Here is an 18482-nt window from a genome sequence, read left to right on the forward strand (position 1 = left end):
AGCCTCATTTTGAGACTTTTCATGTTAACTGTTTCAGTGCTGTTCATTTTTTTACACACAGGCACTGAAAATCCTGAGGCTGAAAAAGAACTTCAAAGTAGCAGTCAAGAAAGCTGGGTCCAGCGCATGCTGATGGCCTTGGTGGGAGATAGTTCCCTTTTCAACACCAGAGAAGGGCGTGCTGGGAAAGTACACAACTTCATGCTGGGCTTGAACCTCAACACATGGTACCCACTCTCCCCTTTAGCAGGCCTGGGTACTCAGGAATCTGTGGAGGAGGATGAAATGGACACGGCAGTTGCAGGTTAGTTCACAAAATATCTGTGCACTGCATTTCTGTCAGTGAAAGAATAAACTGAGCTACAATTGTGGGAACATGCCATTAGACTGGAATGCTTACAACTGAACACTTCTGAAAGCTAGAACACATTTGCATAGGGGCAGTCTTGAATATTTACAAGCATGTTGAGGTCCTTAAGATGACTGGCGCTGTAAGCGCAATGTGTTATTCCTATATGAGGCAAGTCGAGGCCTCCTGGCAGAATCAGGACGGACTCCATAGAAGTGCAATGTGTTGTTGGTTCTGTATGATGCCCACTCCTAAGGCCTCCTGTCAGAATTGGTTGAACAACATACTTACTTGTAGGGTGGGGAGGAGTTGCTCTTTCCTTGGTAGAGTTGACTAAGGTGCCTTTTGTACATGGCCACTTCCTGGCTTTCTTGAAATACCCACAAAAGACTATGTGGAATGTCCCATCATGCTCTTTTCATCTTCTCTTATTAGCATGGGGCAGAAATGAGTCTTGCCAAACAACATCATTTTCTTCCCTTAATGCTCCCCCTTCAACTCCCTCTACAAATTCTGTCCCTTCCCTACTCCCTACTCCTTGAATTTTTCATAGTAGATCAGCAACAATAACAGTTAGTTCTTATATAGCATTTTTCATCTGTAGATCTCAAAGCATCAGCCTCTGCCTCCAGTCTTGCTGCTCTGTTTTTCTGCTTCTCTCCCAGCTATCTGGGTGTTTCCTCCACACTATCCCCAGTGTGGAACACCCTTACTCTGCTAGTCCACTAAGACACACCTTTCTCCTCATTAAAATCCCTACCTCAGCATGCTTGATCCATTGGGCACATCCAAATTTCTTCATATTTAGTCCATGTGTGTGCAGGAGGGGGAAGTTTGAACTTGTCATTATGGAATTGTAAATACCAGATGTCATTTAAAAGCTCAAGAAACAAATTGACTCTCTAATGTGTATTTGTTAATGTAACTATCCTTTTGAACGGCTCATACATTCCTTGTGTGCTCCACTTTCTAAACATTATTTTTCAGCTCAGAGGTGTTTACAATTGGGTAATCTTAATATTTATAGTGGTATTTATAGTGCCTAAAACAGGCAGGAAAGTGCTTAGCAGATCTGTGATAAAAATAACTTTTAATGAACTGTAGTATATTTAAGGCATATAGTATGTAAAATCAAACCCTCAACCTCCAGGGTTTTAATTTGGATTAAAATTGAACCTTAGATAGTCAGAGAGCTGCCTCCACTTGAGAGAAATTTTTGACTACAGATCATCTGGAGTTTCCCTGGCCATGTTCTAATAGTTTTTTGCTGTTGACATTTTTTTTTGCATTTCTAAGCATTTGCTCAAATTACAAGATTAGAATCCAGTCCTGCAAGCTACCAAGCATAGTGCTTATCATTATGAGTAATCCCTGCACTTTGCTCAACAGTAACTATCAATAGAACTGGGCCCTCAGTGGTTAGGAACAGAGGGGCTGTGCTAAGATGAATTATTCAGTGGTGTACTTTCAGTACTACTGGTGGTTTATCTATATTTGTACAAGAGCCTGGGAGTCTAAAGAAGTGGCTGCAAAGGAACCTTTGAAATAAATTCAAAATATTACATGATTTTCATGTTCTTTTATATCAAGGCACTGGATGTATTTAACCATCAAACAATTATCCATGGTTTTAAAAACAATATAATTTGACCAGAATTAAAAATATTTTTTCTTTTTGTTTATTAATAGGAAAATTAAACACACCAGAAATAAAGACATCTTAAAAAAACAGAGCTGACATATGTATAGTGCTTTTCACATTGACCACAGACTTATAAAGTCATAGTATAGGTAAAGAACCAGGGCTGCACTTAGGCATACTTGACAATCATCAGTGAGGATTGAATTCAGGACCTGCACCATTGAAAGTACAGGCATCTAATGCTTCAGCTAAAAGTAGCAGCTGGCAGAAGAAAATACAGTAGATAGGACCATCCACTAGGAGACATGACCACATGCATGAGGCCAGGCCAGTGTATTATACATAATAAACATGAATAAAAGCCCTATACATCATAAGACACGATAATCACACTAGATCACAAGGTGTGTTAGAAATTTTCAAGAGAGAATCATATGATTCTCTGCCTCCCTCCCTGCCCTTATATGGCATGCAGGGGTTATGTTGTTAAATACCAGCCAAATCGGCCTGATAAGCCCAGAAGAGTGGTGGGGTTGGGAGAACAGCCAAGCAACATACTTTAGCTTCCCATTTGCAGAATTGCAAATGCTATGTTGTGCAGTTGTTTCTAGGTATGTTTTAGTGGGGAGTGACTGGCAAGAGAGGAGAGTGAGCAGAGCTGGGGACAGGTGCTCTGTGTGGTATCATGCTCAATCAAACCACCAAATTTAACTGGGAAGAGAGCTCCACTCTTTGGGTCACTTTTCTCAGGCAGTCCAAAAGTCTACTCAGCTTGATGACCTGGAGAGACAGGGGAGCAAGAACAACTCTGGGCCTGGGGAGCCCTGCCCCAGCAGGCATGCTGGGCATGCTCCGGTTGGAGAAGGGGTTTAAAAGGGAGTCTCCTCAGCACAGCAGGGTGGTGGGTGGAGAGGGACAGATCTCCCTATGGAAAGTGATCCAAACTGTAGAGTTCTCTTCCCAGTTAAATTTGGTAGATTTAATATGGAGGGGTTATGCCAGGAGAGCATCTCCAGGAGGAGGACTGCTGCACGGAGCTGAGACCCCCCCACAGCCTGCAGACCATGGGTCAGGTTGCAAGAGACAACCGCAAGCCACAACGTATCTTGAAGAAGGATAGAGCAGTAGGCAGAGACCCAGGAGAGGGTGTTCGCTGGACCATAAGTAGCAGAAGTCTTCTTTATGGAGGTCTTGGGGTTGGAACCCAATGATGTGGGTGGGCTCGGGTTCCCTGATCCCTTACCACTAGGTAAGACTCCACCACAAAAACTAACTGCTTGATGGGGATGCAGCTCCACTCACACCTGGTCATGGAATTGCTACCTGTTCAAGACAACCAGCTCTCGCAGATCTAGATCCTGGTCTCATTGCAGGCAATCCCCGGGACTATTGCCACTGACTTCAAACAGACCAATGCTTGGCTCTAATCCCTTGGAGCAGGAAGTCCTCACACTGAGACTTTTTGTTTTTCCTTTAAGAATTTCAGCTGTTTACAATCTTTGAGTTTTGATTCAATTAAAACTCCAGATTGGCTTCTGCCTCTAATCTGTATATATTTTTTAAACATATGCTTCCTCAGCTGGATGGAGTTTTATTGAATCCAGTCCTTTAGTTCTGCCCGAGCTGTCCACTTCTATTCTAAGTAGAATTCCCATCTAACTTTTCCCCACGTTATTTTTGTTTTTAAGAAATAACCTCAAATCTACTTGAAAACTCCTGAATAATTTCTATATAGACCCACTGTTGATCTATTTCTGTACCTTTGATATTCCAACACCCTTTAAAACACTCTTGAGAAAATGCCAAATGAATAACAATGGGGAAAAATTATCTCATAAGCTTTGCTTCCTTATTTCAATATTTATGGAAACTATTTTATGGTAGATGCACGTCAGTTGTGAATGCCCTTTTCAACTCCCTCACTTTCCTTTAAGTTGATTGCCATGACAAGGAGCATCTGGAAATAAAAAATGAGAACATGTTTTATAAGCTATACTTGAAACATTCTTTCTTCTAAATCAAATTCTTGTATATCGGATAGTCAATCTGTGCTGGTCCCACACAGATTCTATTCATTTATGACTGTTCTTTATGTTTTACTGTTAAAAAAGATTTCATGTGATAAGCAAGTCTCTTAGCAGAGGTGCATTTTTCTTTGATGAATTCACATGTAATAAGTCCTACCATTTTTATCTTACCTCTCACAGAGAATAGTTTGCAGAATTCCTAGGAATATAAACTAGTATCTTTTAAAAAAAAGAAAACCGGGACCAGCCATAACTGAGTAATCCAATGATCTCTCTCACCTGGCACCCTGTCTGCAACAGTGGCCAATGCTGATGCTGTAGAGAGAGGCAAAAATTCCATGTAACATACTGTAATTGACTCCAATTCATGGAGTCACTGTGTGTGCTGTGCTACATAAATACCCTAGTTTGGGCTCAGTACAGGGGTAGTTTGGGGAAATTTGAGGGCCTATGGTATATAGGAGGGCAGATTGGATGATCTGATGGTCCCTTCTGAACTTAACCTCTCCGAATCTATTTGGTAGCAGGCTGGGTATGCCACACATTTGGGGGCAAGTGCTGTAGGTGTTCCAAGCATTAGGCCTTTAAGGTGCTAACCTTTGGGGGGGTTCCCGTAAACATTCAGAGTCTAATAAAAAACATGGGATACCTTACAAGGGCTGCCAGAAATGCACAGAGCAGTTACCCTGGGCATCCTTGCTTTAACCTACAAATCCAAGATGAACCAACAGTTCCTAACCCAGCCCTTAAGGGGAGTGCAGTACTGGGGTACAAAGGGCAGCTCCTCCTGCCTGGCACCAGAGATCATATAGGAGGGGGAAGGATAGCTCAGTGGTTTTAGCATTGGGTTGTTAAACCAAGGGTTGTGAGTTCAATCCTTGAGGGGGCCATATAGGGATCTGGGGCAAAAATTGGGGATTGGTCCTGCTTTGAGCAGGGGGTTGGACTGGATGATCTCCTGCGGTCCCTTTCAACCCTGATATTTTATGATTCTTTCCCTGTATTGTTGATGCAGTTTAGGAAGCAATTTTAACATTATCAGCTGTTCCTTTTGCTGATATAGATGGAGATATGAAGAATAGCATCATTAATAACAATACAGTACGAGTGTTAGTACAAGTGGTCTCAACACTGATTTATTCTCATCCTGGAGATGGGAGACCCTACTACCGTTGTGAAATCAAATGTGGTGTTCTGCTTAGCATTGTGGAGCAGTGGTAAATTGAAAAAGAAGACTATACTAACTAAAACCAGTTTGTGGCAAGAGCCAGTGTTGCACCTCTCAACAAGAACTTTATTTTGGCCCCATATTTAAATTTCATAAATTTAAAGAAAGAAAGGTTTTATAAATTGATGAAGTGATTTAAATTTTTTAAAAAAAATTCTAGTGAAAGCAAATGGTTTATAAACAAACAAATGCAAATGAAACACAATCATTGTATCAGTAAAAACTGGAAAGGTAAATTGGCTACAGTACAAACAAAAGAAAAACAGATACAGCTGACTTTTATTTTCCAGGTTGAAAGAAATGTAAATACATACAAAGTAAATGTGTGTGTTTTTACACTTCCAGTAATGTAAGGTGTTATTAACATATAACGTAAGTATTTGCCTGTGACTTAAGTTAAGAGTAGCTTTTTAATAAGGCATAGAGAACTATTATTCTGGTGTTTGGTTAGGTCTCAATAGAAGTTCTGCGTCTCAGTTACATGTTGCTCTGAAGGTGTTTTCCCTTGAGAAATTCAGATACAAAATAGGAAATTGGTGCATCATTTGATGAATCTGTTCTTGGGTAAAGGGAAAAGAATCAAAGTACTTGATTTGAGGTTGAATGGGCAAAGTTTTCTTCATGGAACCTGAAGTGCAAGGGGTAACCTGGTTTTTATGAACTAGAGTAAGAATCAATTTCCATTCATTTTTCCTTACATGAAAACACCTTTGCAAGGGTGACTATTTACTCTGACATCTGTGTCAGACATGCATGATTGTTTAACTTTAGAGGCATAAAGTTTAAGGCCAGAAGGGACTGCTAGATCATCTAGTCTGCCTTCCTGTATAGTACAGGTCATCCGCATCTGGACACTACCCTACACTAGGAGGTATTAGAGGGAGAGACAAAAGAAACGAATAATCTGAGTGCTCAGGTGGTATAGTGTTCATCATTCCTTGGACTACAGTGGCCTCTTCAGACATCGCTGTTTAAATCAAAATTTCAAGCTGTCAGGGTTCCTTCCCCACTCTGAACTCTAGGGTACAGATGTGGGGACCTGCATGAAAAACCCCTAAGCTTTTTTTTACCAGCTTAGGTTAAAACTTCCCCAAGATACAAACTGTTTTACCTTTTGCCCTTGGACTTTATTGCTGCCACCACCAGGCGTCTAACAAATATATAACAGGGAAAGAGCCCGCTTGGAAATGTCTTTCCCCTCAAAAAATCCTCCCGAAACCCTACACCCCCTTTCCTGGGGAAGGCTTGATAAAAATCCTCACCAATTTGCATAGGTGAACACAGACCCAAACCCTTGGATCTTAAGAACAATGAAAAAGCAATCCGGTTCTTAAAAGAAGAATTTTAATTGAAGAAAAAAAGTAAAAGAATTACCTCTGTAAAATCAGGATGGTAAATACCTTACAGGGTAATCAGATTCAAAACATAGAGAATCCCTCCAGGCAAAACCTTAAGTTACAAAAAGACACAAAAACAGGAATCTACATTCCATTCAGCACAGTTTATTTTCTCAGCCATTTAAAGAAAACAGAATCTAACGCATATCTAGCTAGGTTACTTACTAAGTTCTAAGACTCCATTCCTTTTCTGTTCCTGGCAAAAGCATCAGGCAGACAGAGAGAACCTTTGTTTCCCGCCCCCACTCCCGGCTTTGAAAGTATCTTGTCTCCTCATTGGTCATTTTGGTCAGGTGCCAGCGAGCTTATCCTAGTTTCTTAACCCTTTACAGGTGAAAGGGTTTTTCCTCTGGCCAGGAGGGATTTTAAAGGTGTTTACCCTTCCCTTTATATTTATGACACAAGCATCTTAAACTTAAGTTTGGGAGCAAACCACGGTTTATGATTAAAGGTCCTGTTACGTGGTACAATCAGGTGTGCTATGAAGAAAAAAATCATTCTTCAGAAATATCTTTAAGACCCAGGGGGAAATATTCAAGCTCTACAGGGAGTGTTTAGCAGTATCCAAAGACTGGGATGGTGCAAATGGACACACAGAAATCTCCCTTTCCCTCCGCCCCCCACCCCTCGTACACGCAGATTGAGCTTTGGGATCAGGGAGGTTACACTGCATGCTTTTGGCTCTGCAGACTCTAACCTAACAACTTTTTCTGGAAAACAATATTATGGTTCTGGCCAATGTGACAAGCAACATGGTAACGTGTTAATTCATGCCTAAAGTCTAATTTCAGACAATGGAGCCTTGAAAGGATGTCAACATAGTGTTTGGATATGCAGATTGGTACTGAAGGTCATATAGTGAACATTTATGATTTTGCAGTCAGATATCAGATTTGGATAACTATTTTCTTTGCATTTCTGGGGGGCTAATTCCTGTCACTTTGGAAGTCATCTTATTGTGATTATTTTTAATACACACATACATTTTTTGTTAAGACTTCTTACTTTACAGTAGATCACGTTAGACTTACATTTAGTTAAGTTACTTAATGCAATTATCATCCATAGTTCTGAGTGATTCTACAATCCATTAGAAGGGTACTTTACCTATTCAGTTACTAACTGTTGGGGATTTTTGGATCTGTTTTTTGTTTTGTTTTGCTTAGATCCTGATGAATTTGAGAGGATATATGAGCCACTAGATGTGAAGAGCAAAAAGATTCATGTAGTGGATAGTGGGCTCACCTTTAACCTGCCATACCCCCTTATCTTAAGACCTCAGCGAGGCGTTGATCTCATCATCTCCTTTGATTTCTCTGCAAGGCCAAGTGACTCCAGTCCTCCTTTCAAAGTAAGTAGAACAGGCCATTCCTTCAGTTTGTGTTATCATTTTTGAGGAGGTTAGGCCCAGATTCTCAAAGATATTTAGGCATTTAACACCAACTGATTTCAATGGAAGTTATGCGCCTAAATACCTTTGAAAAGCTGGACCATGCTTTTTATCCTCCCACCATGCTGGTGGCAAACTCCACTCTTTTGTGTCTTCTAGGCCCTCCCATTCACAGGGCTCTTTTTCAAAAGTCTTACTTTGGTGCCATCATGGCTCCAGCTCTGCAGTAATTGACTTTCACATCACCAGTTTTCTACTCAGCCCCCAATCCTGCTCACTTTACTCAGGAGATTAATTCCACTGAGATAGAAGAGTCTACTACCACAAGGAAGGCAGTGGGATTTGACCCTCAACAAAATGTCACTTGAAATAATTCCTCACCTGACTTTTATGGAAACCCTGACTGCACAATGACATGCAGAATTTGACCCTTAAATCTTTTTTTTAAAACTACATGCCATGATCTGTTGTCTCCTCTTGTAAAAAAAAAAGTTTGTAATCAATATTAAGCAAATAAGTAGCTTACATTTATACTATAAAATATACTACTAATAAAAAATAAAACAGTACAACACAAATATAGAAGAAAATACCATATGTAAGTTCCATAATACAGGAGAATTACAATAAGCAAACATCCAGAAATCTGAACTGCTACTTCAGTCTTCTTTTGATGTCATGATTATCTCATGTTAAACAAAATACAAAAAGATAAATTCTTAGTGTAAGAAGTGAAAAATCTTCTCCTTATCTACCATAAGCTACTCATTAGATCGTCTATGGAAGGTGTATCAGCACACTTAGGGTTTGTGTACACCGAACCACAGTGTGGGCTATGGGGATGTGAACTGCAGAGCACACCAAAGTGTTGCAATCTCACTGCCCTGTGTGGATGCAGCTGGTGCAAACAAAAAGGTTCCGAGTTCACATTAACGCAGTCCTCTTTCAAGCAGGAGTGTGCTAACGTGAACTAGATACCTTTTAGTTCATGACAGCAACGTCCACCCGGGGCAGTTAGATCGCAGTACTTTGCATCGCAGAACTTGCATGCTGCGCAGTTCATACCCCTATAGTCCGCACTATGGCGCAGCGTAAACGTAACTTAACCTTAGTTTAAATACCACTAGGTTGTTGTTGTAAATAAATAGTTAATAGGGGTAATGTTTTCAGAAGTACCTGTCTTATTTTCAGATGTGAGTGACACGCTTAGGGCTGGATGCACCAAGGGACTTAGGTGGCTGGTTCTGATATTTATGTGACATTGAGATCCTCAAAATCTCCATTCAGCTAACATCTAAATTCCCTAGCCACCTAGGGGCTTGCCTACACTTGAAATGCTGTAGTAGCACAGCTGTAGTGCTTCCGAGTAGACATTACCAGGGCTGACAGGAGAGGTTTTCCTATCCACTTTCCCAAACCGCAGTAGCTCGGTCGACAGATGAACTCTTCTGTTGATCTAGTGCTGTCTACAGCAGGGATTAAGTCCAGTTGGCATGCTCAGAGCACACCTACTGGATCCGACTTTGCACAAAAGAAAGCCAAGGCTGACTGATCAGGAAGTTGGCAGGAGGGGTGGCTGGTTGAGGAGGCTGGAGGGTAGTGTACCGTGTGCATGTACATACCTAGGTACCAGGTCAGTTGCCCAGTGGTCAGGGCTCTCATCTGGGATGTGGGAGACTTCAAATCCCCACTCTGCTTGATTTGGAGCAGGGACTTGAACTCAGATCTCCCACATCCCAGGGTGAGTGCCCAGGTCGTCGGTTTGTCCCTCTCTTGTTTTTTGTGAGAAAGGGCTTAGGTGCCTAGCTCTAGGAGAAAGTTCACAGCTGTGAAGTCTGAGTGGATATAGGCATCTTCATCCAGCTTGGAGTTCGGTGCTTAACTACCTCTAATGGGTGGTGCTTAGGCCACTCCCCTCTCCTCAGCATTTCCCATGGGCTACCTTATATGGCTCCCCCTTTCAGCATGCTGACTTCTGTGAATCTCTCTCTGAGGCACCTAGTTCTCCCCATGCACTGTACAGGGAGTATAGGTGCCTAACTTGGGGCTGAGGAGTCCACTGGATTGCTACACCTAAATCCTGCTATGGATTATTAACTTTCAGTGAGCTTTAGACTCTGACAGTGCCTGAGTCACTTCTGAAACTGAGATTTTGGCTCCAAAGTCACTTAAGGGTTTTTTAAAAAATTACCCTAAATGTAAAAGTATGATTACAGATCAGTAACTGGCCATAAAGGCTTTAAATAAAGAAATGGTTAGAAATTTCAGGAGTCTAATTGTCGTGGCTTGGAGATTTTTCATCAGAGCAGTTCTGGTTGTTGTTTTTTAAAGTATCCAGCACCGTGTGGTAGAGATTTAGAACAATCTTTCCCTTTGCCATTCTGACGTCTTTCCAGACAAGAGATTTTCAAAGCAAATGAATTTCCCTGTCATTAGTTTAGACATGGAAGACCTGGTCTGACTCTCGGTGAATTCAATGGAAAGGCTGAGAAGTGGATCAGACATTATGACTTCTTCAGAAACTCCCTGCCAGAAAGCAGGTTTCTTTATAATCCAAAAGCTAACCATTTCTCCAGCTCTAAGAGAAAGGCATTTCCATTTATTAGGTTATTAATTAATCATTAATATAACGTTGTTATATATTGAGCACCAAGCATATGCTTGGCATTGCAGCAACATGGGTTCCTGTCCTTTGTAATGTAAAATCTAGTGCACTGATGGGAATTCAGTAGCATTGAATGGGTTTAACTGAGATGAAAATTTGGCACTGTGCCTGCAGGATTAATGTGGCTGTTCTTCAAAAATAGATGATGATCATTGCCACAGTTCAGAGCAACTGCACCTATATCCCCCTCTGTGGTCTAGCAGGAACACCTGCTCTAGCAGCTTCTGGCTTCCCAGCTGTCACCACTCTTGGGCATAAGAAAGGCCACACTGGGTCAGACCAATCGTCCATCTAGCCCAGTATCCTGTCTTCCAACAGTGGCCAGTGTCAAATGCTTCAGAGGGAATGAACAGAACAGGAACAGGCAATCATTGAATGATCTGTCCCCAGTCGTCCACTCCCAGCTTATGGCAAACCAAGGCTAAGGACACTCAGAGCATAGGATTGCTTCCCTGGCCATCTTGGTGGAAAGCTGCTTCTTTTTCCCTCTTGACTGGGGTATTTCTAGGCTGCACAGTTTCCTGCCTGCACTGTGAATTCCCTTGCAAGTCAGACTGCCGCAGCAGGCTGCTTTACCTTCTTCTCAGACGCTATAAGCAGTGTAAAAGCCCAGCATTTTAACTTATCACACAGCTTTTTCTAAGCAAGTACATTTATTCTTGCAGTAAAGGCATTACAGAGAAAACTTATTATAAACAATAAAAGAGCCTACCTGTATGCTAATAAGCTAACTAGAGATCACCTTCTATTTCTGCAAGTGCTTTGGTCAGTGCTTCCAACCCTTCCCAGCCGATTGGGGCCCTCTCTTGAACAGAAGGTCCTCTCTATTTGCTGGGCCAGAAAGAAGGTCCTGTTGTGATTCAGATTAAACTCACACTATTTATCCAAAAATCCTTTGTCTGTGGAATCTCTCTGGAGGTCTTACAACCTAAGTAAATTTGCCTAATTCCCCCCCACCCCAACCCCCAAGTTCTTGGTTCAAGGGAGGGGGCTGTCATTACTCTCCCCTATGGAATGACATACAATCCCTGACCCACAATGATACATAGATTTAACACAGTAAGATCTTCCAAAGAGTTTGGAGGAAATTGCCATATCTGTTACAATAATGATGATTAGGTAAGAGGAAGTCTGCAAAATGGATTGCATGGTGTCATTCAAAAGTGAATCAGATATTCTGTTAGAAAGTACTATCAGGAAAGTGACCCAGCCTGACACATGCGGTTGCAGAGTGAGAATTAGGGCAGTTTGAGAACTGTTGAGCCCTGATCTTCCTTTACACTGCTACATGCATTTTCAGGCCCCTTTACTCCGCCAGAGTGATGTAGAGTGGCTGTAATATACATGAGAGTCAGGTCCTTTGTATTCACGTAGGAGTTAGGTGACGTCTACAGTTTTGTTTGGGAAAAGGGAGGTAGAAATGTACACCAATCTTACTGTACCACAGCATCTCAATCGTATTAGAAATAGCATGAGAAAGGTCCAAGTTTATAATTACTGCATGTTGTAACTACTTGAGAAGGTGGTTGCTGACATAAGAATTCTTAAGATTAAACACATACACATTAGTAGCTGGAAAGAATGTAATAGCTGGAATATGAACCAGAATTCCTATGCTCTAGCTTCATAGAGCAACTCCATTATATGACGTAGGAAATGTCTCTGTATCATCTTGTAGAGATTTATCATTGTTCAGTCACTGCAATACAGTTGATTATACAATATGTTGGAAGCAAACTTTTCAGTTGTGCCATTGCCAAAGTAAGCCCAGTGTTTTATCTGGGATTTTCTAAGAATAGTCCCATCCAACCTAGAGTAAAGTAATCACTGCAAAATAAAGGTTAAATGACATCTATTATTTCTTAAGTGGCAAGAGTGGAATGCCTGATCCACTGCCTTTACAATCAAAACAGACAGACAAAACATGCAGACAGCTCTAAATGACCAGAGGAAGGTTAATGTCTCCCAGGAGTATTAAAGCCAACAGAAAAACAATAACAGCAAGGACATTTTCATGGGATACTTAAATGGACACCATCTATTTGAAATCCTAGTCAGTTGTTAAAAGTGAGCTTAAAGTAGTGTCAGGGAATACACCTGTTTTGGAGACCCACTGAAAATTGTTGTGGTTTTACAACCACATTGTCAATTCAAAAAGAAAGATTTCTCTCTCCTCTGCTGCCACATATAAGAGCCACCCAAACACCACTGACCATTGACTATGTCGGGTACAGTAATATGAGTTATAGAGTATTGCAGAGAGTAAACAAACTGAAAAAAGAGAGAACTTCTCTCTAATCTCTTTCCACTACAGTAATAAGGTACTATTTGTAACAATAGTAGGTTAAACAAACTCAGACTGTCCCTGTACTTGGCATGCTGCTTAGATCTTCCCTGCATAAACACCTCACCTCCACTTAATTGACTGACTCTTGAAGTCTAATGGTTAATTAGGCAAAATTCACTTCCGAATTTGGCCCATTTTTTGTCATTAAGGGAGCATGGGGTCCATTGTCCTGATCAGCTAGTATCATTGACTTTGTAAGGTCATCTCCACTGAGACATCTTTTCTTTTCTCTCATTTTTATGTTTTCCCAATAGTGTTGCCTGGGCAATGTTTTAAATGCCTAGTCCTGTATTGCTTTTTGTGCATTGAGCTTTCTGTCTGTTGGTAGGTACTTTGCATGCAGATTGGAAGGTAGCAATATAGCAACATTAAGATATTTATTAAAAATAGCAACAGGGTTTCATGCACTTTTAGACCTTATATAAATTCCATCAAAACTCCCAACAACTCTAAAAGCCATTTGACAGAAGGGTAGGAGCTTGGCAAAGAACAAAAATGAAATGCATGAAGTTTTGTCTCAAAGTGATCTCTTAAAAGACTGAGCTATTAATTCTGAACACTGACGTGTATGATAGAAATACTGACATACCTCCACCTAGCACCCAGCTATAATCTGGAGACAGTAGTTTTCTGCTAGCCACTTTCACTCTGCCAAGAAGGACCTGAGCAAAATTCTGATCTCAGTTCCCACTGTGGCAAATATGGGGTACTTCCACTTCAGGCTTCAGTGGAGTTACCCTAGATTCACACTGGTGAACATGAGATCAGAATGTGGCTGAATAGCTCAAATGAGCTCAGTGAGAACATTATGATTCTGTGTCAATGAAGCTGCTGTTTCTATATACCATGCTGCTTAGTACTCTCCCTGAAAAAGAATGAGTACAATTTATTTGAAGAAGTCTGTATTCACAGCGCATACATCACTGCAGAATTTGCCCTTTGTTTGCAGTAGATTTGAAATATGTCTTATCTCTGCAAAACATAGTGAAATCTGCCAGCTGAAGACAATGACTGCATTCACCCATTTTTATTTCATATCCACTGCCTTTTAGTCTCTTGCATGTCCAAAATGGTTTCCTAAAGGAAAATCCTATTTCATTCTGATTACACATGGTTAAATATAGACTGGTCTTCCCTAACCTCCCACAATATGCCCACATTATGTGCTTTTGAATCATTGTTTGCCAATGATTTTGTTTACTTCTCTGTCATGAGAAAACAACATACTATTTTTCAGGTTTCCATCCTGGCTGTAGCATGATTTAAAATGCAGTTCTGCTTGGAGAAGTACTTATGTAAACGTAGTGTTCTGTGGGTCAGTGTTGATAAATCTCTTTGGTTTCCATAGCAGTGGTGGTCAGTTTAAAAATAACATTATGGGTGGGGTTTTGTTTAGCTGTCAGCAAAGCAAACTCATCCTAAAATCTGAGAACCAAGATGAGCTCTCCCCTTTTCGTGAATCATCACTTGTCATAAAGGTTGTGCAGGCCAAATTAGGCCCTGAATTACAGCTGTGCAACTCCATTGTCTTCAAATAATGTCTTCAATGGCAACTGTACAATCCCATTATTTTCACTGGGTTCACACAGGTTTAACTGGCTTTTTAAGCGATTCTGATGATACTGAAGGTGGAATTCATTTTTGCTCCTTCTCGGTTGGCCCTCCAAGAGTAACGGGGGTAAAAATCATTTTTAAAATGTATTTTTATCAATAAAGTCATCAGATATGAGTCTCTGGGGAGCAGAGTTGCATAAGAAAATAAATTTGGAGACCTGCTTTTAAGAGTGGAACTTCACTTTAATGATTTGGGATTGAGCAGTCTTTAAAGGAGAGCCTACACTTCAAACCAAAAACTGTTTGTGTTTAGATATCAAGCCCAATTTGGCAACACTTCACTCATGCCGATACTCCTGCTGCAGTCAGAAAGCAATGGTTTGTAAGATTGTTCCTATCATTGGTTATCTTTGTTTATCTCTGTGACCCTCAATAAAAAGTCCCCAATTGTGATGGTTGTTCGTAAACATTTGAAACTTTACTTCCTTTTTTAGGAAATTTTGCTTGCTGAAAAATGGGCCAAAATGAACAACCTTCCTTTTCCAAAAATAGATCCACATGTGTTTGATCGAGAGGGCCTGAAGGAGTGCTATGTTTTCAAACCCAAGAATACGGCTACAGAGAAAGACTGTCCAACCATCATCCACTTTGTTCTGGCAAACATCAACTTCCGGAAATACAAAGCTCCAGGTGTGTTTGCAATAGACACTAAAAGACACTAAATCTTGGTGTTCCTGGAAACAAGAAATTAATATATCAGTTGTTACATTGTGAATACTCTTTATCAGAAAGACCTAGAAATCTTTCCATAATGGCCATCAATTTCCAAAGCCCCATATAAAAGCAAGTTATTGTTATATAATTTATATTTCATCTCTTAAAACTTTCCGTTTTATTTTTTCAAAATGATCAAATATTGTCCCTGTTTTTTTTTTGTCTCTATAGGTGTTCCAAGGGAAACTCAGGGAGAGAAGGACTTTGCTGACTTTGATATTTTTGATGATCCTAATACGCCATTCTCTACCTTCAACTTCCAATATTCCAATGAAGCTTTCAAAAGGCTTCATGATCTAATGGAATTCAACACTCTGAATAACTTAGATGTAAGTACAGTGTAAAAATGTCTGATTTACACCAGTTCAGAGGTGCTTTAGGGAGTCCACATAGTGATAGGATTAACTAGAGACAAGAATAAACCCCTAAATTTACTGCTTAAAATCTTCAATTTTTTTCTGCCTGTGTGCAGAAAAGTGCAAACTTGCACACAAATGTATTTGTATATGCAGTTATCTATGCTGTTTTGCATTAATCTTTTTTACACAATTCACAAAAGAAGCACAGCCCAACTAGTAGGATGAAAAAGTTCACTTTCAAAAAACAAAGCCAGTTAACTTTTAAGGATCCTATACTGCCCTTGATTTGTGTGCAGAATCCCATTGATCTCAATGGAAGTTCTACATACCAATTTGAATGTATAACACTACCTATAACAGGGAAGGTAAATAGCATCATGTCCCAGCTTTCTCGGTGACTGACCAAATCAGCACCTTGATAAAGGCAACTGACAAGACCAAGTGATTTTGGTAGGGAGAGGGAGGGGACAGCTTGCCTTCTCCATTATGGCTCCTATTATTAATGGCATCTGGTTTCTGGAAAGAGACTGAATGGCCACGATGACAAAAAATGCCAATTTCCATGTGCGGCTGATTGTATCCATTAGTACCAGACACAAACCTATCCTTGGTGATCCATTTATTTGTTACTTGTTTATTGCAATACATTATATTTGTGGTAAGCCACACACTGAAAAAGCTCCAGTGAGTAAACAACTAGCATCCCATCTGCCTAGCAACTCTGGACTCACTGTAACACATCAATCAGTGCTCCCTTCTGTACTGGCTCCCCAGTGAATACAGACTGTCTTGATATTCAAAGCACCTGCATGGGATTTGGTCCTAGTTCACTGAGAGATCACCTTGACCCTCCACAACCAGGATGCTTCATTTCACTTGAACTCTGAAGCAGCTGGACCAAGACTTGGGAACTGACCTCCAGACTTTCAAATTTTAAGGGCAGGCTTACAGCCCATTAAAGTCCATGGAAAGACTGACATTGATCATAATGGGAGTTGGGTAAGGCCTAAATGAAAAATGTTCAATTAAGCTTTCCCTGGATAAGTTGTTTATGAACTTGTGCTTCCATGCAATGCACACATAAACACAAAACTATGAAGTGGTGGAGTTATTTCCCCTGCAGACTGGGAAGGGAGGGAGAAAAAAAGTAGTTGTTTCTATTTTAACTGCTCAGATACTACACTGATAGGGGCCTGTTTAAAGCAGGGGAAAAGATGGATGAGATGGGCAGTGAGATTCAGAGAGGAGAATTTTGCCCTTTCTTTTGGCATCTGGTCTTAAAGTCTGGAATTCCGGAGTTGCAGTAAATACAATCATACATGATGATCTCTTCTTGTAAGCTCTGAGGTAATCATGCTGCTGAAATAACAGAGATATTTTCCATTCAAAAGAAACAGCTAAAGAATGTTTCAGGAGCTATAGAACCATAGAAATATAGGGTTGGAAGGGATCTTGAGAAGGTATCAGGTCCAGCCCCCTGCGCTGAGGCCTAGACCATCCATGACAGGTGTTTGTCCTACCTGTTCTTAAAAACCCCCAATGACAGGGATTCCACAGCCTCTCTTGGAATCCTATTCCAGAGTTTATAATCCCCAGATCCTTTTAAGGAGCATTACTACCTAGCCAGTTATTCCCTGTTTTGTAGTTATGCATTTCATTTTATATGTGTCTGTAGATTATTTTAATGTACTGATAGTTTCCTGCCATAACAGAAGAATTGGATAGACTGTAACAAAATCTATAATGCTTTTCATGTTTGAGTTCTTGTGCTTGTTCAGGGTTCATTCCAATTTGGGTTAATATTCTAATCTAATCTGTTTTTTGTTTTTACTGTTCCATTATTGCAGTATCTGAGCTCCTCCCAGGTAACTGGGTGAAGCCAGGTGGTTCAGTGGCCTAGGGGAATAGGAGTGAAGTTCTGGAACAGCCTTCCAAGGGGAGCAGTGAGGGCAAAAAACCTAATTGGCTTCAAGATTGAGCTTGATAAGTTTATGGAGGGGATGGTATGATGAGACTACCTGCAATGGCATGTAGCCAATTTGTGACTGCTAGCACCAAATATCTTCATCAGCCAGTAATGGGACACTAAATGGGGAGGGCTCTGAGCTACTACAGAGAATTCTATAGGTGTCTGACTGTTGGGTCTTGCTGAAATGCCCAGGGTCCAACTGATCTCCATATTTGGGGTCCGGAAGGAATTTCCCCCAGGTCAGATTGGCAGAGGCCCTGAGGGTTTTTCGCTGTCCTCTGCAGCATGGGGCACAAGTCACTTGCTGGTTTAAACAAAGTAAATGGTGATTTCTCTGTAATTTGAAGTCTTTAAATCATGATTTGGGGACTTCAGTAACTCAGCCAGAGGTTATGGGTGTATTAAAGGAGTGTGTGGGCGAGGTTCTGTGGCCTGCAATGTGCAGGAGGTCAGACTAGATGATCATGATGGTCCCTTGTGGCCTTAGTCTATGTAATGTATTCTGAGCTCTGCTACTTACTTTGCCGTGTGACTTTGAACAAGTGATTTCACCACTCTGTTTCCTCATCTGAAAATGGGGATAGTGACATTTGCCATCTCTGTAAAGTGGTCTGAGTTCTAGGGATGAAAATTGCTATATAAGATATATAATTCTTAAATAATGCTTTGGTAAATGAGCTCAGAATCAGTCTGTTAGAGATTGATTTGTTCTGCTGAAACTGTAACCAATAAATGCTTTTAAGTTTGAGCTAAAGAAATAAAAGTAAAATTTAAAACAGTT

General features: G+C 40.7%; 1 protein-coding gene across 2 annotated transcripts in view; it reads left to right on the plus strand.

Moving 5' to 3' along the window:
• PLA2G4A (phospholipase A2 group IVA) overlaps positions 1-18482 on the plus strand; it is a 137834-nt gene that overhangs the window by 113448 nt on the left and 5904 nt on the right. For both annotated transcript variants that reach the window (XM_073356705.1, XM_073356706.1), the window contains 4 exons: positions 62-304; positions 7810-7994; positions 15094-15289; positions 15545-15702. In XM_073356705.1, the coding sequence (XP_073212806.1) occupies positions 62-304; positions 7810-7994; positions 15094-15289; positions 15545-15702 (782 nt within the window). The remainder of the gene's footprint in view (positions 1-61; positions 305-7809; positions 7995-15093; positions 15290-15544; positions 15703-18482) is intronic.

This window comes from Lepidochelys kempii, chromosome 8 (genome assembly GCF_965140265.1).
Source record: "Lepidochelys kempii isolate rLepKem1 chromosome 8, rLepKem1.hap2, whole genome shotgun sequence".
In the NCBI taxonomy this organism is placed as follows: Eukaryota; Metazoa; Chordata; order Testudines; family Cheloniidae; genus Lepidochelys; species Lepidochelys kempii.